Raw genomic sequence first — 27,590 nt, 5'->3', positions numbered from 1 at the left:
TCAGAATTTACATAGAGTCTTACATACATACAGTGGGTGTTGGCTAAACCTTTACTGAAAGAAGGAATGAATGAATGAATGAATTAATGAATGAAATTTAGGAGCCAAACCCAGGCTCAACTGCAGGAATCCGTTTAACTCAGATACCTGGCAACAACCACTGCCTCTGTTTCCTTTGCATGGTCTCTGTTCTGGTTTTATCCCAAACTGTCTCACATTGCAGTATACTCAAATATTATACTTAATTTCTATGCCATCTCAAACCCTTTTGGAAGAACAAAGTTTCTAAGTCCCAAAAAAATAGGTCACACAACTTCTCTGCCCTCATAAATAGAGTATATCAAATAAAGTATCTTTCCTTTTCCTGATGACTCAGGGATATTGTTATGAATAGTCAGTATCATATGGTATGGTGATACAGCGGTACCCTCAGACTGAAGTGTGTAGGTAGCTATGCTTCTTGGAATTTTGCATTTGACTTTCCTTTCCCTGACAAAACTACTTCTTCCCGCTCCTTCCACTCCAATTTGCTATTTCTTACCTATGTTGGACTAGAGTAAACAACTTTGTTAGAAAATGTGGGTAAAATAAAGTTAAAAGGCTTGGAATAAGGACATGGGGACTTTATAAAATTTACTGGGTCTGTCTCAGAGGGAGTTTCTTTGGGGGGGGAGGGAGAGGAGAAGTTGGCTTATTTTCAGCTTCTTGGCTATATTTTAATAATTGAGAATACCAGATAAATAAACCAAGAAATTACTGCATATAAGCAGAATAAATCCCCCCCAAAAAACACACAAAAGAACCCCCCAAACTGTTGCAATATACTTACTTGTCCATCAAGGTCTATGTTACCTCTCCTTTGGAAAGTAAGTTCCTTGAGGGAGGGGCTGTTATACCTTTGTCTTTGCATTCCCAACACAGTGCCTAGCAGGAAACTAACTGATTGTTGATTGATTGATTGAAATGACACTGTAACACTTAGAGGAGGGAGGTAAAGAAAGGCCCACATATTTATTTGCTCACTTATTTATTCATCTTTCATTCATTTACTTGAGACTACACTGCCAGACAATTTGATCCTCACAACAATCCTGGATAGTTGATACTATTAATCTCATTTTACAGCTGAGGAACCTGAGGCAGACAGAGATTAAGAGACTTGCCCAAGGTCACACAGCTAGTAATTTTCTGAGGCTGGATTTGAAACTCAGGTCTTCCTGACTCTGGGTTCAGTGACCTCATTGATGAGAACATTCCCTCACAACCTACTTATGCCTCATTATCCTGTGGGATTCATATTCTTCCATAGAGCTTCCACTCAGCATTACGTAAGCCTTCCTCTAGCTACCAAAGGAGCACTGTGGCTGTCCATCTGTTATTCCTTGTTCATATCACATAAAAGGCTCATCTGATTTTCTGATCATACATTTTCCTAATGTGTTATTTACAGTGAAAATAATTCTCTATTTCTAATCATAAGACCTAGAATCAAAATTCAGGCTCTATAACTGAATAATCTTAGGCAAACCACTGATACTTTCTGTGGGCCTCAGTTTCCTTATCTGTAAAATAAAGGGGTTGATTAAATGACCTCTAAGGTTCCTTCCAGCTCTAAATTGATGATCTTAAGATTCTCTGATCTCTAAAGTTCCTTCCAGGTCTAAACTGATATATATAATTCATCCCCTTATGCTACTTCTTGAGTATAGGTTATTATTGGAAATATATGCCCAACCTGTGTTTCTCCATTGTCTTTTGAGTCATCCCCAACTTTGATTCCTTGGATAGTGCAGTATTCCATCATTCAAAAGCACAGAGTATTGCCAAAAGACCATTTATGTTAAAAAATATGGGTCTCAGGCTTAATCCCAAAGGAGAGTCATAAGAAAGTACAGGTGACGGGACCTATGGGTATAAGGGACTGGATGTAATGTCAGACTAACTGATGTGTTGGTTTTGCTAAACTCTTTTCTTCTATTTTATTATTTGTTATAAAGGATGGCTCTCCGAGGGAGAAAGAGAGTAATATATTGGGAAATGCTTGTGATATAAAAACAAAAGCTATCAATAAAAATTGATTTTAAAAACCAGACCCAATTGTCCAAATGCAACCTATCTGCTCCCTTCCTTCTATTCAATTCTGGGCTCAATTAACTCGTCCATCTGAAGTTGCATGTTGCAAATATATGTGTCTTTATGAGAATGACCTACACATGCATCAAGAGGATACTCCATGAAAATGGGAAAAGGCAAGTATTGGTAAAAATCCTTTATACCTGAGCACATCTTTACAGTCACACAATTGACTGAAAAGTCAAGAATAGAAGATCATGTTACATTTAGCATCTTGATTACACACACACACACACACACACACACACACACACAAAGTCGTTGTACTCAGTAGAGCAAAAATCAGTCTTTAAAAGTACCCTATTAAGGTCAGAAAGATTCCTTGATAAATGAAACCAATGACTCTCTTGATAATTAAAATCAAATGAGGGATAAAATAAGAAATATGTATGCCAAAGGTGCTCTCTACTTCTATGGAGAGTACTTTGAGTTGGGTCCAAATGGAAAAGAGATTTCTTTTATGTTGATCACCTCCAGATATAACTAGGTTCTGATTAGTGGGACTAATGAGTCCCCGGTTGTGGCTTCATGTAGTCAAATTCACACTATTCAACGTAATAAATATGTAAGATTTGGTCATTGGTTCCAGCCCATTAGAAGTATGCAGTATGAATTAAAAAAAAAAAAAAGGGAACCACTTAGACAGGATTCATTATTCACATTAATTAGCACCTAGTTGTATTCCTGTTTGTCTCTGATACTGTGCTGATTGCATCATGCCCCAGATTATTATTATCTTCCTCAATAAGATACGTGATTATTTCAATAAACTATCCAATCTATACAGGAACAACAAAATGGATGAAAAATACTTATTGCTCAGTTTATGTCAAGTTAGAAAAAGATCTCATTCAAGGGGTGGTATCTCTGTCATAAGATGACCTACCTATATTTTGTTTTGTTTTGGGGTTTTTTTTGCAGGGCAATGGGGGTTAAGTGACTTGCCCAAGGTCACACAGCTAGTAAGTGTCAAGTGTCTGAGGCCAGATTTGAGCTCAGGAACTCCTGAATCCAGGGTCGGTGCTTTATCCACTTCGCCACCTAGCCGCCCTATATTTTGACTAACATCAAAAATATTTATTATGTGTGTCAATTTGGGGAATATTAAAATAAACTTAATCAAATGTTCTTTGCTTAAAAAAATTCCATAAAATCCTTTCATCAATCAATTAAGCAATAAACATTTAATAAGTACCTACTATGCAACCAAGAACAGTATTTAGAGGGGGGGGGGGTGTAAAAATACACAGAGTAATTATGTTCTGTGCCCCTACTCTCTGTGGGCCACCATTAATGAGTTCCATCAAAACATTTCAAACTTTAGAGTGTCCCAAATTAGTCTGGATCTAAACTTGATCTAAATTGTGATCCCATAAATATGAATGTGTTAATCTAGAACCACATTTGTATCTTTCTTTATTTTCCCATCGCATTTAGTTTTGGGAGAGTGTTTTTCCCACTGGCATTGTTATAGGCATTGTATGTGGCTTCCCTGGTTGTGCTCATTTCACTCTGCATCGATTCATAAGAGTCTTCCCATGTTTCTCTGAATTCTTCATATTTGTCTTTTATTTTTATGTCACAAAAATATCCCATTATATCCATGTCACATCCATTTATCCATACCCCAATTAATGGGCAGTCACTTTGTTTCCAGTTCTTTACCACTGCACAAAGTGAATATTAAGGGTTTGCTACATGAGAGTCCTTTCTGCCTTGGACCTCCTTGGGGTATGTACTTCATGAGGAGCATCTTAACCTCTTTTTTTCACATGGCAAAGCTTTTGTTTTACAGAATGAGTGGATCAATTCATAGCTCTAAATTCTAATCTAGTTTGATTTTATAACTGCAACAGACCTTCTTTGAAGGAGTTAAGACAGGGTCTCATTATCCCTGTCTGGCAGAAGAGGAAACTGAAAAAGATTAAGGAACTTGCTCACGAATACATAGCCATGGTTATGGCTAGCTATGGCTAGAATCCAGGTATCTGGTCTCCTAGACCTAGTTTTTTTCCCCCTACCCTCTCTTAAGTTGTGGTTCACATTGAATGACTACCTCTGGCAGCAAGATTACTTCCCAGAAGCTCTAAAGAAGCAGTGGGGGCATCTAGGTGGCACAGTGGATGGAGCACCAGCACTGGAGTCAAGAGTACCTGAGTTCAAATCCGGCCTCAGACACTTAACATTTACTAGCTGTGTGACCCTGGGCAAGTCACTTAACCCCAATTGCCTCACTAGAAAAAAAAAATCTGTGAATCTATCTTCATTTTGGGGCAGCTAGGTGGCGCAGTGGATAGAGCAACGGCCCTGGATTCAGAAGGACCTGAGTTCAAATCCGACCTCAGACACTTAACAATTACTAGCTGTGTGACCCTGGGCAAGTCACTTAACCCCAATTGCGAAGGAGGAGAAGGAGGAGGAGGAGGAGGAGGAGGAGGAGGAGGAGGAGGAGGAGGAGGAGGAGGAGGAGGAGGAGGAGGAGAAGGAGAAGGAGAAGGAGAAGGAGAAGGAGAAGGAGAAGGAGAAGGAGAAGGAGAAGGAGAAGGAGAAGGAGAAGGAGAAGGAGAAGGAGAAGGAGAAGGAGAAGGAGAAGGAGAAGGAGAAGGAGAAGGAGAAGGAGAAGGAGAAGGAGAAGGAGAAGTCATCTCCCTCCAACTAAGCCCAGCTAAACCTGGATCAAAAGCTCACTGTGGAAGTTATCTGAGGCTGAGGGAGTTACTGCATATAAGGATGTGGTATGAAATGGCCTGTGATAGGTAAAATGCAACCCATCTGTACCATAGGTCCCCATGTGCTTGCCCATTCACCAGGGGGCTTACTTACCAAAATGGGGCAAGTGTTCACTGGGGATCACTACCAGCTGTCCCGATTGAGGGTCCCTGGCAAACTGATAAGCAGAAGAAGGAATAGAACCCCCCATACCAGGGGGGAAAGCTGGAGTCATGCCTTGGTGCAGGGAAGGATGGCCTAAGCCTAGGAGAAAAAACAAAGATTCACATCAGCACAGTTTAGGTCATGGCTAAGGCCCACAGCCTGTCAGGCAATGAAACCAGCTCAGATGATCCCAGTCTAAGAGACTCAAAAGGAGAGAAGGTAGTAACTAGACTTCACATTGGAATTCAAAGGCCTTGCTTCTAAATGAGAAATGCTCCCTGTCCTTGATTAAAGAACCACTATAAGGGGCAGCTAGGTGGCACAGTGGATAGAGCACCGGCCCTGGAGTCAGGAGTACCTGAGTTCAAATCCGGCCTCAGACACTTACTAGCTATGTGACCCTGGGCAAGTCACTTAACCCCAATTGCCTCACTTAAAAAAAAAAAAAGAACCACTATAGGATATACAGAAGAACCAAAAAACAGGCTGGGTGGCAGCCCAGTGGCCTATCTTTATATTTCCTTGAATGTCATTTCATAAGCTTTTGGCTATCTGTACTGATGGAAGGGAGCAGGGAAGCAAATAATCCCCAAAACACTTCTACTTAAATTCTAATAAGTTCAGAGATGCCATATCAGCAATCTCAGCCACCACCCAAAACAGACACACAAGTCGATATACTCAAACATCCACATGCTCTCTGGTGCAAGGCTCCCGATGCCCTCCCACTAGAGTCCTAAAACGGGGAAGTCTGGGACCCATGAGTGGTGGAGAAGATGAGGCCATGGTTAATCCAAAGTAAATCATTCATTCTCAGGCAATTAAGAGCTGACTCTATGTACTAAATATTTGCCACCCATTTAATTTTTTATTAGTCAAATCCTTTGCCAAAAGTAAGTCAAATCTACAACTTTAACCTACCTTTTTTTTTCCTATTTGCTTAGACCAAATCATTACTCACACTTGGCGAGTGAATAAATGGTTCTCTGCCAGGCTAGCTCAAGGACTATCACCACCCAACCATACGCCTTGCACAATCCCACCCAGAGACATCTTGCTCACAAATCCACATAGCTGAGCACTTACCATAGGGATGGCCTGCTAACCACATGGAAGGGCTACCAGTCCGGGGTAGCCATGGGTGTGCAGCCAAGTGGGAAGCTGGGTCAGCAGACCAACGCCCAGAGCCAGTCAGGGCTGGGCCCCCTGTCACCATGAGGTTAGGATTGAGGCCATTCGTGGCACAACCAGTGGGGTGGATCCGAGCCAAGTCAGCTAATTCCTTGCTTTCTCTGGAGGTGAGAAAAGGAAGATAGAGGGAAATGGAGGAGTTAGCATAATACCCAGGTGTGTGGAGTTTTTTTATGTTTGTCTGTTTGCTTATTTATAATTGTATGTCCAAGGAAACCTATATCCAGGAATCTGTAAAGGAACTCTAGATGGGGTCAGCAAACAGAGACCTCACTGAAACTTCTGACTTCTTTCTCAGGTAGAATCAGCCAGCAGCAAAGAGATTCTAGAAGCCACGTGCGGATGGGGTTGGGGGAAGGACAATATAGACAGATAAATGGACAGGAATGGTTAAATTAAGAGGAACATAATCCTGAAGCTTCTCGAGGAGCATAAAAAATAAATGAATGAATTGATTAATTATTTAATTAATAGGTGAGTAAATAAATAAATAAAAGGTATGAATATAGCTATAAATGTAGATGTAGATATAGATACAGATACAGATACAGATACAGATACAGATATAGATATAGATATGGCCAAAGGATTGGGCTCCTTGGGTAGATGCACTGCCCTCCATCCTATACTATATACAATAAAACCATCTTGCATAATGCTTTTCATTTTTCAAAGTCCATTACCTATCCCCTATGAGATAGGAAGGTATTATCAAATGAGATGATGTATGTAAAGTGTGTGTGTATACAGAGACATAGGTATATAATACACTTTAACATACCCTTTTTCACTATATACTATATACACTATCAATCTATCTATATCTAAACATTGCACATAAGGAACACATCTATAAAATGCCATTGTGTATAGAGAGCCCTTTGCAAACCTTAAAGCCTGGAATGTTCTCCTTCCTCCCCATTGTTAAAAGAATTCTTTACTTCCTTCAAGACTCATCTTTACTTTCTATATCAAACCTTTCCTGATCCCCCCAGGTGCTAGTGTCCTCACTCCCCAAACTAACTTGTCTTCATTTCGTATTTATTCTAAATATACTTATGTATGTACATGAAGTTTCTTCCAGTTAAATGTAAGCCTTTTTGAATCCCCTGCACCTAGAAAAGTATCTAACACACAATAGGTATTACTTAAATGTTTGTTGACTGAATAATTATATAGATGTCAGCCAATGTTATTATTCCCATTTGACAGATAATGACACTGAAGCACAGAAAAGTGAAGTGGCTTATTGAAGGTCACAGTGCTACTATAGTGAGTGGTATGGCAGGACTAGAGTGTAAGTCTCCTGATTCCCCAGCCCGACTCTTTATATTAGATCCACAACTTATCACTGTCATTAATGTCATTAGATGTTATGCTGAGCATCTGAATATAAACAAAACCATGATTCTGTTGGTGCAAGAACTTGTCTGCTGAGGCAGATAAGTTTTAGAGGGTTGCTCAAGGACTTGTGATCACAGTTACAGGGCTAATTAATAAGTGTCAAAGATAGTCCACTCGTGTCTTCCTGAGTTTAAGCCCAGAGACATCTCTATACTTTCCCATTCTATTTCTCACATGCTAGGTTTTAAAGCTGATTTTTAAAATCTCTGCACTCTGGAAGCCCATGACTGAGTTGGGTAGAGAGGAAAAGATAAACAACAGCTATATAACAACATGGAAAGTGCCAAATGGTAGCATAGACAGTGCAACAGAGCTCTCATGAGGAAGAAGTCACTGTAACTCAGGCCTGTCAAAAAAGGCTTCATCAGAGATGACATGGGATTCATGTTGGGCCTGGAAGAGTGAGGACATGGGCCTGAAGAAAGGAAGCAGGGGAATGCATGAGCAAAGGGAAGGAAGGAAGAGTGTGTACAGTGTGTTCCAGGGACCATAAGCAGATTGATTTAATTGGAGCTTGGGATTGCAAAGGGTAGGAGTGAGAGCTGGGATTGGCAAGGCAGGCTGAGGTCAGAGTGTGGAAAGTCTTGAATCCAAAGTTGTAAGAAATCTGAAATCTATCTTACAAGCAATCCCAAGACTTTCCCAAGACAATTAATCCGATAAAGGTACACTGGATGCACTAAAGGTGGGCAGAGTATAAAATTATAGGCAGAGAAAAGAGTTTGAAACTAATGCAAAAATCCAGGGAGGGAGGGGCTTTGAAAAAGACAGGACAGATGAAAGGGATGTTAGGAAATGAGAGTTGACAAAATTTAGTAACTGCCTGAACATGTAACATGGTGGGAAAACAGGAACCAAAGACTGAGAGGAGGAAGGGACTGAGAAATGAGGAGATTGGGGGGAGAACAGTCATGCAAGGACAGGAATGATGAGTCCTATTTGAAATAGGTTGAGCTGGTTTTGACAATGGAACATCCCCGTGGAAATGTCCAATAGCCAGTGATGGGGGACTGGAGCTCAGAAGAGAAGTCACATGTAGATGTCAAAGCCCTCCATATGCCCCTGATAGGCTTGAACCACTGGAACAGTAGAAACTGCCAAAGGGGAGCCCAGAGAGAAAACACGGGGAGTAAAAGGCATAACCTTGGGGAAGGCTGACATTTGCAGGGCAGAGAGATGTGAAGTGAAGGACAAAGGCTGCCATCCAAGGTGTATGTGGAACTAGGATAGCGCCTGATGTTCCCAGAGGCAGTGTGGTATAATGGTTAGAGAGCCAGCCTGGGGCAGCTAGGTTGGCACAGTGGATGAAGCACTGGCCCTGGATTCAGGACCTGAGTTCAAATCCAGCCTCAGATACTTGACACTTACTACCTGTGTGACCCTGGGCAAGTCACTTAACCCTAACTGCCCCACCAAAAAAAATTAAATAAATTTTTAAAAAATGGTTACAGAGCCAGCCTCAAAGTCAGAAAGACTTGAATTCAAACTCCTACATCTGACACATACTAGCTGTGTGACCCTGGACAAGTCCTTAACCTTTCAGTGTCCTAGGCATCTCTCTAAGGCTCTTGAGATGAAGATAGCAAATCAAAAGTATAGAAAGCAAAAGGGGAAAAGCTCATCTTCACGGTTTGCCCTGCAAGGCACTAAACAAAGAGAGAGTCTAATCTCAAACTAACCTCAAGAGTGTCATGGCCTCTTACACACACAAAAAAAGAAAGAAAGAAAAATCAATGGACAATATGGCAAAACATTCTGCAGGTTCAAGTTATTTTTTCCCCTTTATCTTACACATACCCACTTATTCCCCTCCTGCTCCCCAAAGCTCCCAAGCCCCATGATGTTAATCCTTTACTTCAAATCTCAGGGAATTAATTAGCTCCTTTCCCAAAAGCAGCCAGTCCTGCCAAGAGTGACAACCGACTGCAGAGCACAGCTTGAATGTGGATGCTCTGGCCCCGGACAAATAGGAGTCAAGAGAGGGGAGACAAATGAGAGTGATGGAGATAGGGATGGAAGGTGAGGTGTCTTTCTCAGACCCACAGCAGGTAAGGGAGCTGGTTCTTCCGATGTCGAGGCTCACCTGAGCAGCTTCTCTTGGTCCCGCTCCAGGCGCCCTCCCCCCAGGAGGCGTTCTTCCCTGTGGCGGCCTCGGTCATCTCCGCAGTCCTCGTCTGAGCGACTGTGTCCTAAACAAGAAGACCAAACTAGTCAGTGGGGGCAGCCTGAGGAAGGGCTTCTTAGGGAGGGAGAACAAAAAGTCGAAGAGGCCAAAAGTCCTCTGCTTTGCCCTATCCCTGTTCCCTTCCCTTTCCTCTCCCCCCGCCCCCACCTCCCCACCAGCTTGCCTCAATCCTTCCTTCATCTCTTCTCTCCCACCCTGCTAATCTGCTTCATCACAGATGGATGTGGGACCTGCCTGCCAGTGTTTCTATTTAACAGTTTTACTCTATCAGGTTTCCCAAGGCCAGGCTTGGGGCAATGCTTAGTTCCATCTCTGACACAAGTATTTGGCCACTGTCACACTGATCATGCCAAGCAAGATAAGAGTTGAGTTCTCCAATGGTGTGTCAAAAAAAAGAGGTGGTATCATGGATTTAAAACCAGAAGGAAGCTTGGAGGTCACCTGGCCCAACTCCAATTTTACAGACAAGGGTACTGAGGCCATAGAAGGCTAAGTGGCTTGCCCCAGGTCACACAGGGACAGGGCAAAGATCTGAGCCAATGTCTTAAGGCTCCAGATTCAGAGATCTTCCCCCTTTCTTCCCCCTTTTGCCTCAAAGGAAGATAGGACAGAAGTCAGATTAACCCAGAGAACAAATGGGCATTTGCTTTGGGGTCTTTGATGAAATTAGTATTTTTTCTAGGTGTAGGAAGGAAGCAGCAGTGGCTAGGCATCCCTGGAAACTCAGCCTTAGTGAGCTGGCACCATAAGTAGGCTTTTACCTGGCAATCTTTGTGGAGATGGTCCCACCACCAGGCTTAGATGAAATCTTCTGGTTCAGGGGTTCTAAACCTATGAACTGTTTTTTGGTGGGGTTTTTTTGATGGGGCATTGAGGGTTAAGTGACTTGCCCAGGGTCACACAGCTAGTAAGTGTCAAGAGTCTGAGGCCGGGTTTGAACTCAGGTCCTCCTGAATCCAGAGCCAGTGCTTTATCCACTGTGCCACCTAGCAGCCCCCTGTGAACTGTTTTTTTAAATTATATTGAAAAAAATTTTTTTTAATATTTTGGTAGCTATATTTCAATATAATTATAACCATATATATATATATATATATATCCCCCACCGAGGCAATTGGGGTTCAGTGACTTGCCCAGGGTCACACAGCTAGTAAGTGTTAAGTGTCTGAGACCGGATTTGAACTCAGGTATTCCTGATTCCAGGGCCAGTGCTCTATCTACTGCGCCACCTAGCTGCCCCCCTATATATTTTACTTTATGCATTTGAAAACACAATTCCAAGAAAAGGCCCACAGGCCTCACCAGATTGCCAAAGGGGTCCATACACATAAAATAAAGGTTCAGAACCCCAAGTCTAGTCCAAATAGGCATTAGATTGAAGCTGTCATGTGCAGTAGAAATCACTTCTTATACTTTATACTCATGCCCCAAATACAAAACTCTCCAAGTATTTTTTTTAATATCTTTAGACACACACACACACACACACACACACACACACACACACACACACACACACACACTAACTAAAAAAATAAAAATATCTTTACAAGTTCTGCCCCCCAGTACACCCATCTTGTAGGAGAAGAGATTGAGGTTAGGAGAAGAAAAGAGGATTGTCTGTCCTTAATAGGGGGCCCAGACGCTTCTTTCCTCCCTACTACTTTGCTAAGTTTCATCATCACAAGGTGGATGTGAGGCCAGACAGGATGCAATGCTCTACTGACCAATTTGCAATCCCACCAGGCTTGGGTAAAGCAGCCAGAGAGCAGCAGAATCTTCAGAGCCCTGCCCCTCTGCTTGTCACCTTACCTTGCCTTCTCTCTTCCCTGATTCCTCCCTTCCCAGCTCCAGACCCTGACCATCCTTATCCTGCCTGGTGCTATTATACAGAACCCAGCAAAGCCAAAATTAAAAGTGTCACCATGAAAAAAAAAAAAGTGTCACCACTGTAACAGGCAAGGAGGGAAAGAAACATGGATACAACCTATCTATGAACAACCCAAGACACATCAGCACACAACAAAGATGGTTTTCTTAAAAGGAGAATATGTTAATTGTCTTGAGGCTCCATATGTGTTTAATTTACGTGCAGTTAATTACTTTTTCTCATGGTCTATTTCCCTAGGAATGCTAGAAAAGAGGCTGGGCTGCTGAGGACAAGAACACAGTAGCTGCTGGCAGAAAGCTGGGGCTGCCGTGCTCTGTTCTAGCCCCGGCCTTGGCCGCGTGGCTGTGCCCAAGTGGGTTCAGGCCCGGGCAGACAGGGGTGTCCCAGCGCTTCCACGGCCTATCTGGAAGCCTCCTGTGACAGCCTTCCAGCTTGCCCTGCCCGTCCTGCTGTGGGCCTCTGCTCTTGCCCACTTGCTGCCCCAAGAAAGGAAGATTTTTTATTTAAAAAAAAAATGTACTCATGGTGTGTGGCTCCACCTTAAAGTCCTGAAATATCCCTGACTGGGCTAAAGATGAGAGGGCACCAAGTTTATTCCACCAGTTGACAATAGCACAAAAGGGACTGATTGAGAAGCAAACCTTCCTCAGTTCCACAACCTCTCTGTGATGGGAAACTGTTGTGTCCTCCAGCCAAACCCCGCTGGGGATAACCGGAGCGGGGCAGAGCCCAAAGCGAGACCCCCAGTGCCTGAGGAAAGCAGAGGGCATTCACCTCAGACTCTCCAGAGGTTTCGATTTCTCAGCTGGGGGCAGAGGTGGTTTGAAATGAATGTCGAATTGGAAAGCTGGGAGACCCCAGGTTGTTCCCGCTTCGGCCTCCACTGTGATCTTAGAAAAGTTATTGCTCAGCTCGGTCTGTCTACTTGTCAAATAGGGAGACCGAAACGTAGCCCCCTGTCTGTCTCCCAGGAATAAGGCCCTGGCTGAGCTGTCAGTCTGGAAAGGGACCCTCTCCTCTTGGAGGAAAGTGCTAGAGATGTCATGTCACAACATTTCAGGGGCTTTTGCACTAGACTTCGAAAAATCAATCTGATCTTAATCAAGGCAGGATACTTTGCTTCTGCTGTTTCTTCTTTCCCTCGCCTGCCTTAGGACCCAAAAGGGTTCACCGTGATCAGAGGCACCTGGGAGGATATGCTGTCTAACTCCTTCAAGTGATTTACCCCAAGTCAACACAAGTTAATAACTTAAGAGTCTGGATTTGAACCCAGATCCCCTTACTTAAAATCCTACTCCCTTTTTTTTTTTTTGGTGAGGCAATTGGGGTTAAGTGACTTGCCCAAGGTCACACAGCTACTAAGTGTTAAGTGTCTGAGGCCGGATTTGAACTCAGGTCCTCCTGACTCCAGGGCCGGTGCTCCATCCACTGTATCACCTAGCTGCCCTGCCTACTCCCTTTTTCCACAGTACCACAAGTGGCTTTTGATAGTCACCAGCCTTTTCACCAGATCAAATCAGAGAGTCTTAGAAAGGAGGGTCGCTGGGAGGAAGTTTGAGGGAACTAGCCCTGGAGTGCAGAATCTGTGGCCCTTACATTGTTTGATCTCATCAGATCCACAGCAATTATTTCTAAAAATACAGGACTTTTGAATGACAGACAGGGGCACTTCTAACTTTTCTCTAACAGCATTTTTCATGCACACAGTCATCATGATGAGCGATTTAAATGTGTTGATAGCAGAGTGGGTGGCAGCGGACTGTTTGCACTGGCATAGCAACTAGGAACCTCATTTTTATAATCTTGGACTTGGCCCCTGGATGGCAGCTCTCTACTTATCTATGTGATCTCCTGGGGTAGGTCAATGGCCTGTGCTAGAATGGGGAGGGAGGAGGGGAATTCCCTACCTCTAATCAAATCTATCCATCTAATCTGCAAACAGCAAGTACAGCAGAAAAAAGAGCACCCCCTGGGTTTGAATTCCAGCTCTTCCACTTACCACCTCTATGTAACCTTGAACAAGTTCCTTAACTTTGGAAGGCCTCAGTTTCCTCATCCAGAAAATGATGGGGATTGGGTGAGATGACCTCTAAATTCCCTTGCAGCACATTATGGTCCTCTGATCTATTTATTTCCCAGTATCCTCTGATTTTTCTTCCTTCCCCTCAAGAAGGACCACAGTTTACCCATCACAAAATCATGTTGTTGTCCTAAAAACCACAGAAAATATATCTATAAAGGGCAGCTAGGTGGCGCAGTAGGCAAAGCACCAGCCCTGGATTCAGGAGGACCTAGTTCAAATCCAGCCTCAGAAACTTGACACTTACTAGCTGTGTGACCCTGGGCAAGTCACTTAACCCCAATTGCCTCACCCCCCCAAAAAAAAGTTAAAAAATGTGAAAATATATCTATAGTCTGGCTTTCTCCCTATTTTAAAGATGAGAAAAGTTGTGGTCTCATAACCAGGTATTTCTCCTTTAGTGTTCTTTCCAGCATACCTTGATAACCAAGAAAAAAATGGTATCTTCTTCTTCTTCTTCTTTTTGGTATCTTCTTTTTTTAAAGGGAACTAATACTCCCACTCCTACTCTCAACCATTTCAATAGGATTCAAGCTAGCAAACATTTATTAAATGCCTACCACATACAGACATTATACTCCCACTGGAATCTCCCAGAGAAGGTGATTCTCTACAAGCTTCCTGACAACTTAACTCCCTTCCAGCCATCTATTTTTTTTCTATTTCAATTAACCTATATAAATACAATCTGGTAGGATTATTGAGGCACGGAAAACAGCAACATCAAATCAGTGCTTTGGGGACCCAAAGTCAAGTTATTGGACACTGGATGAAATGTGCTGTCCTTCCCTTAATGGGATGGGTGCTACTGGTCACACAGTAGGAGGAGTGCTGGGCTCTGGAGTCATGAAGACAGGTTCAAATCCTGCCTCAGGCTCTTATCTGCGGCCCTGGGCAAGTCGTATAATCTCTCGGCCTCAGTTTCCTCATCTATAAAAAATAAGGGGGTTGGGGCAGCTAGGTGGCACAGTGGATAGAGCACAGGCCCTGGAGTCAGGAGGACCTGAATTCAAATTTGGCCTCAGACACTTAACACTTACTGGCTGTGTGACCCTGGGCAAGTCACTTAACCCCAACTGCCTCACACACAAAAAAACAAAAAAATAAGGGGGTTAGAACTGATGACTTCGAGGTTCCTTCAAGATCAGGATCTATGATCCTATATGTAATACTACATACTATATGATCCTATATGTAATACCACATACTATAAACTGTTCTTCCATAACAAAGCAGGAATTTTGAAAATGGATTGCTTGGGGGTCTGGGCTACAGTAAGGAACCAAAGAACAAAATGTCTCTGGGTGGGGAAATTAAGTGGCTCCTTAGAGACTCAATTTATAATGGGTTGGTCTCATTAACACCAAACGCAGATTAACTGAGTTAAGGGGACCAGACAGCTGGCCAAATAGGGATAGGCCCTGAGGGAGAAGAGCAGGACAACATATTAGAAGCATGGGGTCTAGCCCTGGACCTAGTCTAGCTGTGTGACCCTTGGTAAGTCACTATATTTCTTCTTCTTCTATAAAACCAGGAGAAATGGACAGAATGATCATGAAGCTCAAGGAAGAGAATACCGAAAAACAGAAACTGCCCCCACGATACATGGTGGTGTTATTCTGAAGGGTATGGATGCCCAGGGCCTTTTATCTCCCAGGTTTTGCTTCCTTTCTGCCAAACCACCCACAGAAGGCTGAACGCCAATGCGGATGGCTCAGAGGGAACAGGGGAGGGGAAGGCAGGCAGGTAGGCCTGACAGCTCCCTGACACTTCATCTGAGCAATAAAAATGGTCTTCCGGGCTAATTCCCCCAAAGGAAAAGACCTCCTCTAGGGTAAATGTCCAGACTTGCTAAATCCCTAAAATGCCTGAAAAAATAAAAAATAAAAGGTGTTTGGCAGGAAGGCCTCAAAACAGGGGTGGGGGTGGGAGGGTGGGGGGAGGTTTTAGTAGATACCTTAAACATCCATCAAATTAGTTGGCAGCAAAAGAGATTATGCAGGGTAATAGGAAACTTCTGAGTATTTTAACTCTGACTAATCTCTGCATTTTCAATGCTTGCTAACTTCACCAATAACCACATACCCCTTGCTCCAAGGCAGGCTTTATTCTTGTAACATTTAAATCCTTCCCCACCCTTTCTTCTTCTTAAAAAACAATTTTTTTAAACGATGAGGAAAGAGGGAGAAGTGGTAACATCTCAGAGCCCAAAAACTCAGATGTGAGCTGCCCCCGGTGAATTGCTCTTTCATTTCCTTGCAAATCTTCCATGGAGCCCGCCAGCCTGGGACTTTTCCAATGCCAACCTTATTTGGGCTGGTGATATTAGGGAAGATCCATTATTTATTACCGGTTTAATTTTAAAGCTTCTACCATCTCCCCTTTACCACCACAAACCACCTGCCCCTTCCCTCCCACTCCCCCCCACCCTCCCACTCCCCGGGGTTGGGATGGCTCCCTCTGGTACAAACCAGTTATTGTCTCAATCAGTGAATGGCCATTTTGTCCATATATAACGTGATGTAGCGAACTTGCATACAAAATTCAATCAATTATGCACAGAGGACAGGCTGAGGCCCCGATTTCCATGGCAACCAAGCCTAGTACTAAATACTTGCATTTTACTAGCCAAATACTACAGATTAGTCATCTAAAGCCTGCTTTCTCTTTCTTAAAGGTCTAAATATTCAAGCACTCTCCACTCCCAAGCAAGCAAGCTAATGTTATTACTAGACTCTTGGCACATGGGGAAAGGGAAAAGGGGATTGGGAGGGGGGAGGGGAGGGGAGGGCAGGGCCAGCTTCCGTTGCCAAGCCAATTCCATCGCTTAGCAACAGACCCAGAGGCCTGTTAGAATTCAACCCTTGTTTTCAGCCTATGAGTTGGACTCAGTAAATTACATTTAATGCCTGGTGGGAGGGTCTGAGTGTCTGAACGGCTCTTACACACAGCTCCCCCTGTGCTGAAGAGGAAACCTAAGGCAAGCCACGAGTTATGGTAGAGAGACTGAGAAAAAATGGCTCTTGGGGCAAATATTTCAACTGGATGACCAAGTGAATAAACATGCCAATGTCTGTCTGAAAGAGGTTGGGAAAAGGCAAACCTCCCCCCCCCACACACACACACACAGAGTCCCCCACCTCCACCTGAAAGAGGGGGTGGGGAATTGTCCATGAGCTACCAATCAGAAGTTAGGGTCTCTGTAAAGGAATAAGAGCTGTCATTTGGATGCCATAGCCAGGTCTCAGGCAGGCCTGGACCATGGGACAGGGAATTCAGAAGAAGGTCCTTGGTAGCCTGCTAGGGCATGGGTGGGAGCCACCAACACCAATAGTTAAGCCATACCCCACTCCCCCCCCACCCCACCCCCCACACACACACCTAGAATGCATTCTTTTCCCCTTCCCTTAAAAACAAAGAAGACCCCCAAAGAACAAATCCTATTTGATCTCTTAAGTGCCCTGAAATCAAAAACACAGTCCCAGAGTCCTAGGTGCCTGAAGTCCCCAGGGTGACAGATTTAGAGCAAAAAGGACCCTGAGGGGGTCATCTAGGCCAATCCTTTTGTTTTACAAATGAAGAAACTGAGTCCCAGAGAGATGAAGTAGCTTGTTCAATGTTACCAAAACAGTAGCTGAAGCAAGATTGGAACCCAGAGTCAGAGGTGAACTTTCAAAGCTGAAAAGTTTTTTGTCCTTTGGATGGGTGAGGGAGAAAAGAGATGCAAAACCTCCCTAATAATGAGAGACATGATTATTTCAATCCTGAGTCATTAGGGCTCCCTTTCCTTCTTCCTAATTCTTACCTCACTTACGCATTTCAGTTACACTGGGATGTTTTGTCCAGCCTCTTCCTTTGGGGTTTTATGGGGCTAGATGAAGGACCTCTAAAGTTTGACTCTTAACAGCCAATATTAAGCTCCGGAAGCCAAAAAATGTCAGTTCTGCTAATAGTAATCCACCTATTATACCCTAAGAAGGGGTCTAGAGCTGGGAGGGACAGTAGGTTGTTTTTAACCTGGAGTCCACAGATTCTGTCCAGGAATAGATTTCTGGGAGTCCATGAACTTGAAGAGGGGAAAATAGCACCTTTATTTTCAGTAAACTCTAACTTATCAATTACAAAAACAATTATTCTGAGAAGGTAGCACCAGACTGTCTAAGAAATCCTAGACACAGAAAAGTTCAAAAATCTTGGCCCAGAGCCTATGAGAAAAACTACAGAGTTGAATGACAAGGATAGGTACAATAGGGCTTTCATTCCCCATGGTACACAAAAATAACAGTAATATCATAACCCTCCACTAACTAATGTTATATTGTGGTGAGGAGATGACTCAGGCAGCAGGTCCCATATCAAGCTGGGAAGACCTCAATAAAGTCAGAGGTTTGGGTATAAATCATGATTCCCTATTCTCTGAAAAGAAGTGGTGACTACAGGTACAAATAGGGCATATGTTGTCAGACATTACCAATGCGTTAGTTTATTTTACTTAGCAACCCTTCCTTGTTACAAGGTAGAAGAGGAGAGGAAAGGAAAGTGAGTGGTGGGGGCAGCTAGGTGGCGCAGTGGATAGAGCACTGGCCCTGGAATCAGGAGGACCTGAGCTCAAATCCAGCCTCAGACACTTGACACTAGCTGTGACCCTGGGCAAGTCACTTAACCCTCACTGCCCCAAAATAAAACAAACAAAAAAACACCATACTACTGACCCATTAGCCACAGAACATTCATTTTGTGCATTTTTCCCAGAAACAGAGAAAGATTTATATTAATCCATCCATATTTTCTTCCCTTTTCAAAATCTCTAACTAGTGACCCAAAACATACATATAGGATGGCTAAGGTTAACCTATACAGTGGTCACTTAAAAGAGACTGAAGATGGGGAAGCTAGGTGGTGCAGTGGATAAAGCACTGGTCCTGGATTCAGGAGGAGCTGAGTTCAAATCAGACCTCAGACACTTGATACTTACTTGCTGTGTGACCCTGGGCAAGTCATTCAACCTTCAGTGCCCCACCCAAGAGAGAGAGAGAGAGACTGAAGCTAACAGGACCCCCAGAGAATTAAGACCACAACTTTATCTTTGTTTTGTTTTGTTTTGTTTCTGGGCAATGGGGGTTAAGTGACTTGCCCAGGGTCACACAGCTAATAAGTCAAGTGTCTGAGGCCGGATCTGAACTCAGGTACTCCTGAATCCAAGGTCGGTGCTCTATCTACTGCGCCACCTAGCCACCCCCCACAACTTTATCTTAATCCATGTGGTGTTTCCAAGGCCCTCTCCAAGCTGCTGGATGAAATCACTCCCCAACCCTCACAAATGGGTCTGAAAGGCTCAGTAAGCTTTCCAAATAGTAAGTCCCCTGGGGTCCTGATCATCTGGGCTGGAGAGAGAAGGGTGAAAACTACTTGACAGATTCAGAAACAGAGAAGGTGGCAGACTGCAGGTATAGAATGAGGTCTGCATATTCAGACACTGTCAATGTTTTCTGCTCAATTTGTTAGAAGATGGGGGGGGGGGCAGTTAAAGAGAGAGCCAAGGAAAGTAATAGGGATCTATAAAAAAGAAAAAAAGTATTGATAAAACTTTTAAAACAAGAAAAATAAAAACACCTCACAGACCTGAAGTTACCTTTGCCTTTTCCTTCTCCTCGCCTTGGCTCTATAGCACTGACCCACATCCTCCCATTTTTGATCTTCCCTCCCACCTGGTTTCCTTCCATTAGCTCTCCCTGGCTTCCAAAACGCTTCTTTCACTCTGGTGTCCTTTACTGATTCCTCCTCCAAGGAATTCTAACCATTACAGCCTCCCTCTACCACTCTTCTCCCCAACTCTTGTCCCCACCCCAACCCCCAAACACATGACAGCTTAATCTCACAGGATCCAAATACACCTCTATGGTTCCCTCCTTTGCCCCATCATTGTCCACTTCAAGTCAAAAATTTCTTGGCTGTGGCCTCCATTCTATCCCAGTCAATGTGTAATTTCTCACAATCCAGCCTTGTGAACCTTTGCCAGAAATTCCCAGCCCTCAATCAGGGAAGAATGGTGGGAAGTGGATGAGAAAATCCTCTTTCTTATCTCTTAGCTAACTCAAAATTGCTACCCACCATGGTCAAGTGGCTGGCTATTTTTAGGGCTGTGGACTATGGTTATACGGATGGCCCTAATGGAGGGACGATCTTGACTAAATTGATTCTAAGTTCAGACAAACAATTGGTCTGAACAGGGTTTTTTTTTGTTGGTTTTTTTCCCCCTCAGAACTACTGTATGACTGACCCAACTAGTTTTTTCCCCACAATGAAAAAACTACCACAATCCTATGGCCCTTTCTCACTCCTTCTCATGCCACAGATATATAAGTCCTCCCCAACACAAACCCAACCAGCAGCCCCCTAACCATTTAGAGGATCACGGACCTGGAATTCAAACCCAATACCAGGGCAGCTAGGTGGCACAGTGGATAGAGCACCGGCCCTGGAGTCAGGAGTTACCTGAGTTCAAATCCAGCCTCAAACACTTAACACTTACTAGCTGTGTGACCCTGGGCAAGTCACTTAACCCCAATTGCCTCACTAAAAAAAACAAAAACAAAAACAAAAACAAACCCAATACCCACATTGCTCACATGAGGAATCTTAGACCCAAGATTCACATAGGGCAATAGGCAACTGAAGCAGAACTTGAAACCCATCCCCTCTGACCGTATAACCAGAGCTGTTTCCACTACTGAACACTGCCTCCCCAGCCATCAAGATGGGATAAAGCACTGAGCAAGAAGTTAGGAAACCTGAGTTCAAATCCAGCCTTAAATGTTTAATTACTATGTGAAGGCAGACAAATCACTCATGTCTCAGTTTTCCTCGTCTGTAAATAGCAGCTACCTCCAGAGCTTATTGTGAGGATAAATGAGATATTTATAAAGCGCTTATGTTAACCTTCAATCTCTATATAATGCTAGCTATTTTTTAAGTTTCTCTAGTCTCTACCCTAGCCGTGTCCTTCTCTGCTATTGAACTCTCCTCCTAAAACCAAGGAGATTTGAAGGAAGGTCCAAAGATGAAGTGATGGAAATCGAAATGTTACGCTTGCTACTATTCCTGTGAGGACTAGACCCCCCTCCCCTCTCCTCCTGGGAGCTCTCCGTCTCGCTTGTCTTGTTTTTCTTATTTAGACCGAGAGTAGAAAGCATGTCTTGCGCTATGTTTTGAATGGTACCAAGGACATGGCTGGTGCTCAATTAAATATTAAATAACACTGAAAGTCAGGAAATTTGGCTTAAAGGGGAACTGCCTCTTGTATGAAAGAAATAGTATTCTGACAACATGGCCATCTGAATAGATGAAAGCAAGGGATTTCTTCTACCAGTGAGCAAGTTAATCAATGAGGGCCATAGTTTAGCTGACTAAGACAATTATAAAACAATTAGATTTTGCAAATCCTGAGCTTCAGGATGTCAATAATTAAATAAAGGGTAGAAGGTAGAGATGCAGTAACATTTCCCCTCCTCTCTCCACTAATTTATAATATATATTTTAATAAATCTTTAAAAGCCTAAACACTTGCTGAATTTATCAGTGATTTTAGCCAGCTCCTCCCCCCCCAAAACTGAGGGGGAGGGCCGATTAGGACCCACAATTTAGATTTTAAAACAACACACTAGTTAATATTTGAAGAGTGATTTAGATTTACAAATATTATCTTTTTTTTTTTTTGGTGGGGCAATGAGGGTTAAGTTACTTTCCCAGGGTCACACAGCTAGCAAGTGCCAAGTGTCTGAGGCCAGATTTGAACTCAGGTCCTCCTGAATCCAGGGCCGGTGCTTTTTATCCACTGGGCCACCTAGCTGCCCCCGCAAATATGTCTTATTTTATCCTCACAACAATTATGTATGTATGTATGTATGTATGTATGTATGTATGTATGTATGTATGTATGTATGTATGTATGTATAAATGTAGTATGTGTCACACCACTTATCAGTAACTGAGGTTGAATCTGAACTTGGGTGTTGCTAACTCCAGGTCTAACATTATAGCCAATGTAGCAACTAGCTGCTCCCTTTCCAGTATAATAAACAAGGTTCATTATGGTAAATGTTAATAGATGTCAACACCACCCCACCCCACCCCCATACCCCCACCCCAAAAAAAGAATTAGGAAACTGGGTCTCAACCAAAAACTTTACCCCCAGTCACTGGGTTGAAAAACAAAGATGATAGGAAGGAGAGGAAAGTGAGGAAACACAGAAAGAGAAGAAAACTGATAGGAAAAGACAAGGGGGGGGGAGACAAAAGACTGGAGGGAGGGGAAGAAGAAGGTGAAGGAATTACCACTGTGGTTCTTAACTAGACCACTGAACCTGGAACTGGTAAGACTCAAAGCTGGCTGCAGAAACTTACTAGGTGTGTGATCTGGGGTAAGGCTCCACCTTCTGCCTCATTTTCCTCAACTGTAAAACAGTGACAATGATAGCACCTAACTCCCAGGGTTGTTGTAAGGAGAAAATGAGAATGGGTGGGGGCATCCTGTGGCGCACACAGGACACTGAAGGTTAAATGACTTGCCAAGGTCACACAGCTAGTAAGTGTCACGTGTCTGAAGCTGGATTTGAACTCAGATGCTCATCCAGGGCCAGTGCTTTATCCACTGCGCCACCTAGCTGCCCAAAAATGAGAAAATATTTATAAAGGTACTTTGAAAACCTTAAGTGTCATATAAATTGCTAACTATCAGTATTTTGTTAGAATTGCTTTCTTTTGGTATCCTATATATTTTAATTTAGGCTTTTAAAAATGTTATAGGGGGCAGCTAGGTGGTGCAGTGTGATAGAGTACCAGCCCTGGATTCAGGAGAACCTGAGTTCAAATCTGAACCTCAGACACTTGACCATTTACTAGCTGTGTGACCTTGGGCAAGTCACTTAACCCTCACCCCACCAAAAAAACACACATTATATTGAGAAAGTAGATGCATGCATGTTTATACACCCACATGCACTGTGTACACATAAGTATGTGCAATATTGTTGTGTAAAGAATTAATTGTTATTTGAGGTTTTTATGCCTCAGCACACAGTGGCCTGGGGCTCCGCAAACCGCACAGTGCTCCACCCACTGGTTGTAGCCAATTGCCAGGCTCTGGCACTTCACGTCATCACCACCTCGCTGATGCCTACATGGGCCTGGCAAAATTATGATGATTTGAAGCCTAGTGAGGGCAGTCATGTGACTGTCAGAGCGGCCATTCCATTGGCTGGGGACTGTGTGGGGTTTTCTAGGTTTATGGAAGGAGAATTGGGCATTCTAGGTGGAAGCTGGAGAGCGACAGGCGTTCTGCTGCGTATTTCAGCTGATTCCTGGGTGGGTGGTATTTTTCAGGTATTATAATTTCCCTTTCCCCATTTTATTTCCTTTCCCTTGATCCTACTGATTCTGTTTGTGTTTTTTTTTTTTTAAGTTCGTTCTTGTTAAAATAAATCTTGTCTGTTTTGAGGGAGGCTGCCGGTCTCCTTCCTTGCCCCAATATTGTGGCAAGCCCCTTAGCAAACACTCCCCAATTAAAAATTGGGTCCCGCATGTGTATGTACATATGCACATGGGTTGTAAGCATATATGTATTGTTCATACATGTATATGTGCTACATATACATGCATATATCTAATATAGCAATATATACATGTATTGTATATATAGGCATATACATGTGTATATTCATATTCAAAAGCATATAACAGTGTACGTACGCTGCACTGTGGGTCTATATACAGGAATATGCACATGCATTGTGTCTCTATATACATAATAATATACATGTGTGTATCATACACATACATATATGCCAACAGGGTCCATGACTCAAAAATAGGTTAAGAACCCCAGACTAAGAGAAAGGGTGGAGGAAATATTTGAGAGAGGGAAGAAAAGGTCTGGAATGAGCAAAATTGTAAAGTGCATTTATTAAGTAATAAAGCAATAGCTAACATTTATATAGCTCCTACTGTGTGCCAGGGCATTGTGCTAAGGGAGAAAGTGAGAGGGTCAGGGAGATTAAAGAGATTAGAGGGGAAGGGAAGAGGAAAAACTGTGGAGAAAAACAACAAAGTTGTCGCTGTTAGTGTTTATGGCCCCTCTGACCCAGTAAACTCCTGAGTTTCCTTAGGGGAAACAGATTACCTCCAAACAAGCTTTCCAGGAGGCAGATGAGCTGAGCAAGAGTCTGCCTCTAGATCAATCAGGCCCACTATGCACCAGAACTGCTACAAGAGGTTATGGGGGGGGGGTGAGTATTGAGGGGGTACCCTTTAATAACTCAGTGGATTTCTTTTTCTTATTGTTGCTTTCTTTAAGAATAATGGGGGGGGGGGACAGCTAGGTTGGCTCAGTGGATAAAGCACAGGCCCTGATTCAGGAGGAAGGACCTGAGTTCAAATCCAACCTCAGACACTTGACACTTACTAGCTGTGTGACCCTGGGCAAATCACTTAACCCTCACTGCCCCACAAAAAAACAACAACAAACAGCATTCCCCCCCCCCAAAAAGAAGAATGGACAAATCCACTCTGGATTTCTGCAGGAAATAGAGGGGAGCTCTAAAGGGACTAAGCAAAGAACACTGAATAATGAAAAATTATTTCTATTAACTCTAATGATATTGAGTTCCATTATAACTAAGCCTTCCATGTATAACCAAGATACCTCCACGCCAACAGGGATATGAGTGGTTACAATGCATTCCAAACTAGGAATAAGTCATATAATGTATGTTTTTCGTTCAGGTCATGTCCTGCCCCTTATGAACCCATTGAGGTTACTTGGGCAAAGATACTGGAGTGATTTGCCATTTCTTTTTCCAGCTCATTTACAGATGAGAAACTGAGGCAAATAGGGTGAAGTGATTGCCCAGGGTCACACAGCTAGTAAGTATCTGAGGCCAGACTGAACTCAGGTCTGCATGATTCCAGGCCTGGCCCTCATCCATTTTTGTCACCTCACTGCCCTCCTTTGGATTAAGCCATTCCCTTTAGGTCATCCTCTCTATATGTGAGGAGGATCATACCTAAGAGTTTCCCTACATATTCCTGAATCCTGGATCCTCATAAATGGAGGGGGGCAAAAGAGGAGGCAGATCAAAGCAACCCCTTGTCCAGGATCTAGGAAGAAGCCTGGGTTTGCATTTTTACCTCTATCTGGTACGTTATCTGCCACTCACATCTCCTTTCTCTAGCAAACTCTTTTTCCCTGTCTCCCCTTACCCTACTACCCACCCTCCCATTCCCACCTCTTAGGAATAACTACCACTAGATTCAAGAAAAACAAGAAGTACTGGGAACTGTGACATTCAACCTATTAAATTACCAAAAAACAAGGTGGGCAGAGGAACAGCCTGTCAATCTAACCCACGGAGAGAAAGTGCATGTTGTTGGCACGTGGTAGTGACGAATACTCTAATACCACAAACCCTAACATCTCAAAGGGAAGAGGCCTTCTGGTGGTGATATTTTTTTGGCCCTCTCACTTACACATTCCTATTTATGCTTTGGACAGAGAATTAAGAATTATTTAAAAGGAGGGAAACTGAGGTACAGGACATTGAATGGCTTGCCCAAAGTCACCAGGACTAGAATACAGGCCTCCTTGTTTAGTCTTGAATGGTCTTCCCACTAGCCAAAACATCTCTCTCCATCTTACCTCACTGTCCCAACACCCAGGCCTTGGGATCCCTCAATACAAATCAAGGTCCCCAAATAGAGGTGTATATTTTTCTTTTTTTGCTTTGCTTCTCCTCCATTCCCTATTTTGTTTTTGTTTTGTTTTTTTTGCGAGGCAATGAGGGTTGCCCAGGGTCACACAGCTAGTGTCAAGTGTCTGAGGCTGGATTTGAACTCAGGTCCCTCCTGAATCCAGGGCTAGTGCTTTATCCACTGTGCCACCTAGCTGCCCCCCATTCCCTATTTTTAATCACCTCTGTCAGTTTCTGTGGGCCCAGAACTGCTCTTTTGGAGTTGCTAATTCATCTCATCCAGGGAGACAGCATGCCGAGGGGAAAAGACAGATACTGAGACTGAGGCTGAGACCAAAGGCAGTAGCCCTGAGTCAAGGAACTTGGGTTTGGGGGTTCAAAACCCTCTCCCCCTGAATCCCCACTTATTTCCTGCAACTTTGGACAAGTCATTTAATTTCTATGGGCCTCAATTTCTTCATCTATAAAATCAAGATGTTGGAGTCTGATTCCAGTGATGCAATCCCACCTGATCCTAGGTAGAGAATGAGAGACATAAAAGCAAAGACAGGTAAAGGAGTATTACACTAGAGACAAAGGAAGGGAAGAGAGATAGGAAGAATCAGTGGCTAGAGAGAGTTAGGTCTTTGTCCCATCCTGGGTCCTACCTTGATGTTGCTCAGAGATAAAGAATGATCTGGTCAGTCAGGCTGGGTCCCAGCTTACTGCCGCTGTTGTCCTTCTGTCGGGCCACTGCCACTGCGATGCCCACAGGTGGGTGCCTTACTTCCACCTCGCCCTGTGACCCCAATACTCTCCCGCCCAAAAGGACTTGGCACTTTCTGGCCTCTCAGGGTCCCTCTTTAGCTGCTTGCTACCTTGGTGCGAGAGCAGCTGCTGCACCTTAGCGGTACCTAGCGGTGAGGGGTCCAGTTTCATGTTGCCCAGCCCACCAAAAGGGCTCTTCTTGCCACTGCCAGGCCGGGCAGAGGCCTCCTTGGCAAAGCTGCCACTGTATTTGATAAGGCTCTGCATAGCAGAGCCTTCGCTGTGAGAAACTGGATGGAGGTCCCCACCACCCCGTGGGACCTCCCACCACTGACACTCGCTGCAGCCCACTTGGGTCCAAATAGCCCTTCTTCGCTGCCTCCTCCCTCCACCCGGCTCACGTGGTTATGCTGAGCGGCCAGCACTGCCATCTGAGTGGTGGCAAAGTTGCCCATCTCAAAGGGCTTCCACTTCTGCTCAGGGGGCAGCTTGAGCTGGCCGGTGTCCGGGTGCTGCCGGGAAGGGTCCAGGGTTCCATATACCTTGGCCGCCTCCTTGGCACCCACCCTAGAGAAGCGTTCCCGCTCACATGCCCGGTGCTCAACCTCTGGCTTCAACCATTCCCTTGGAGGGGAGGTAGTCCCTGCTCATCCCGGGGACCCCAGCCCAGACCGACTCTGGAAGGGGCTCAGGACGTCACGTGCCGCTTCAGCACCATGGAGTTGGGCCCGGATCACCGAGTTCTTCTCCCCTCAGCACCTCGGCCCTCCTGGCATCGCCCGGGCAAGGGAAGTCCTGGGGCAGGAGAGCCCTCGAGAGGTCAGCCAGGCCCCTCTCCACTGGGGGCTGCAGCACCTCCACTTTGCTCACCTCCTTTTCCTTAGCCTTGTTGTCCCGGGCCTGTGAAGCAATCTGGATGGGACCCGTCCTCTCATCATAGGCCTCAACTGAAGGCACGAAGGTGGGGGCGATGACTTTGTGCTCCCGGCCCGGCTCTTTGGCCGGGGGAAAGATAGTGTACATGTTGGAATGGACGGGCTGGGGAGGGAATGTCACTGCAGAAGAGGAAGAAGAAGAAGAGGGGGTCATTTTCCCTGGCTGGGCAGGGTGCGGAGAGGGACAGGTACATGAAATGTGCAAAGTGGTGATGGCAGGGATGACGGCCTCACCCCTTTTCATTCTGTCCAGGTGTCCGTGGACCGCAGGCCTCATGTTCTCATCATGCCGGGTGGGATCCTTACTACAACAGTCCTGCTCTGTCCCCAGAACCTTCAGCAAAGGGTCTCCTCCACCATTGCAATTGCTCAGGGAGGAGGTCTGTAGGGGGTTTTGGGATTTGGG

The 27,590-nt window shown here is 44.2% G+C and overlaps 1 protein-coding gene across 1 annotated transcript in view; it reads right to left on the bottom strand.

Moving 5' to 3' along the window:
- TNRC18 (trinucleotide repeat containing 18) overlaps nt 1-27,590 on the bottom strand; it is a 162,402-nt gene that overhangs the window by 64,037 nt on the left and 70,775 nt on the right. The window contains 11 exon segments of the mRNA XM_043983817.1: nt 4,957-5,106; nt 6,094-6,299; nt 9,686-9,793; nt 26,151-26,181; nt 26,184-26,304; nt 26,307-26,567; nt 26,569-26,634; nt 26,636-26,938; nt 26,941-26,973; nt 26,975-26,998; nt 27,000-27,590. Of these exon segments, the coding sequence (XP_043839752.1) occupies nt 4,957-5,106; nt 6,094-6,299; nt 9,686-9,793; nt 26,151-26,181; nt 26,184-26,304; nt 26,307-26,567; nt 26,569-26,634; nt 26,636-26,938; nt 26,941-26,973; nt 26,975-26,998; nt 27,000-27,590 (1,894 nt within the window).

Source organism: Dromiciops gliroides, chromosome 1 (genome assembly GCF_019393635.1).
Source record: "Dromiciops gliroides isolate mDroGli1 chromosome 1, mDroGli1.pri, whole genome shotgun sequence".
Taxonomy (NCBI): domain Eukaryota; kingdom Metazoa; phylum Chordata; class Mammalia; order Microbiotheria; family Microbiotheriidae; genus Dromiciops; species Dromiciops gliroides.
Note: the sequence above shows the minus strand (reverse complement) of the source record. Positions and strands in the feature narration are given on the sequence as shown.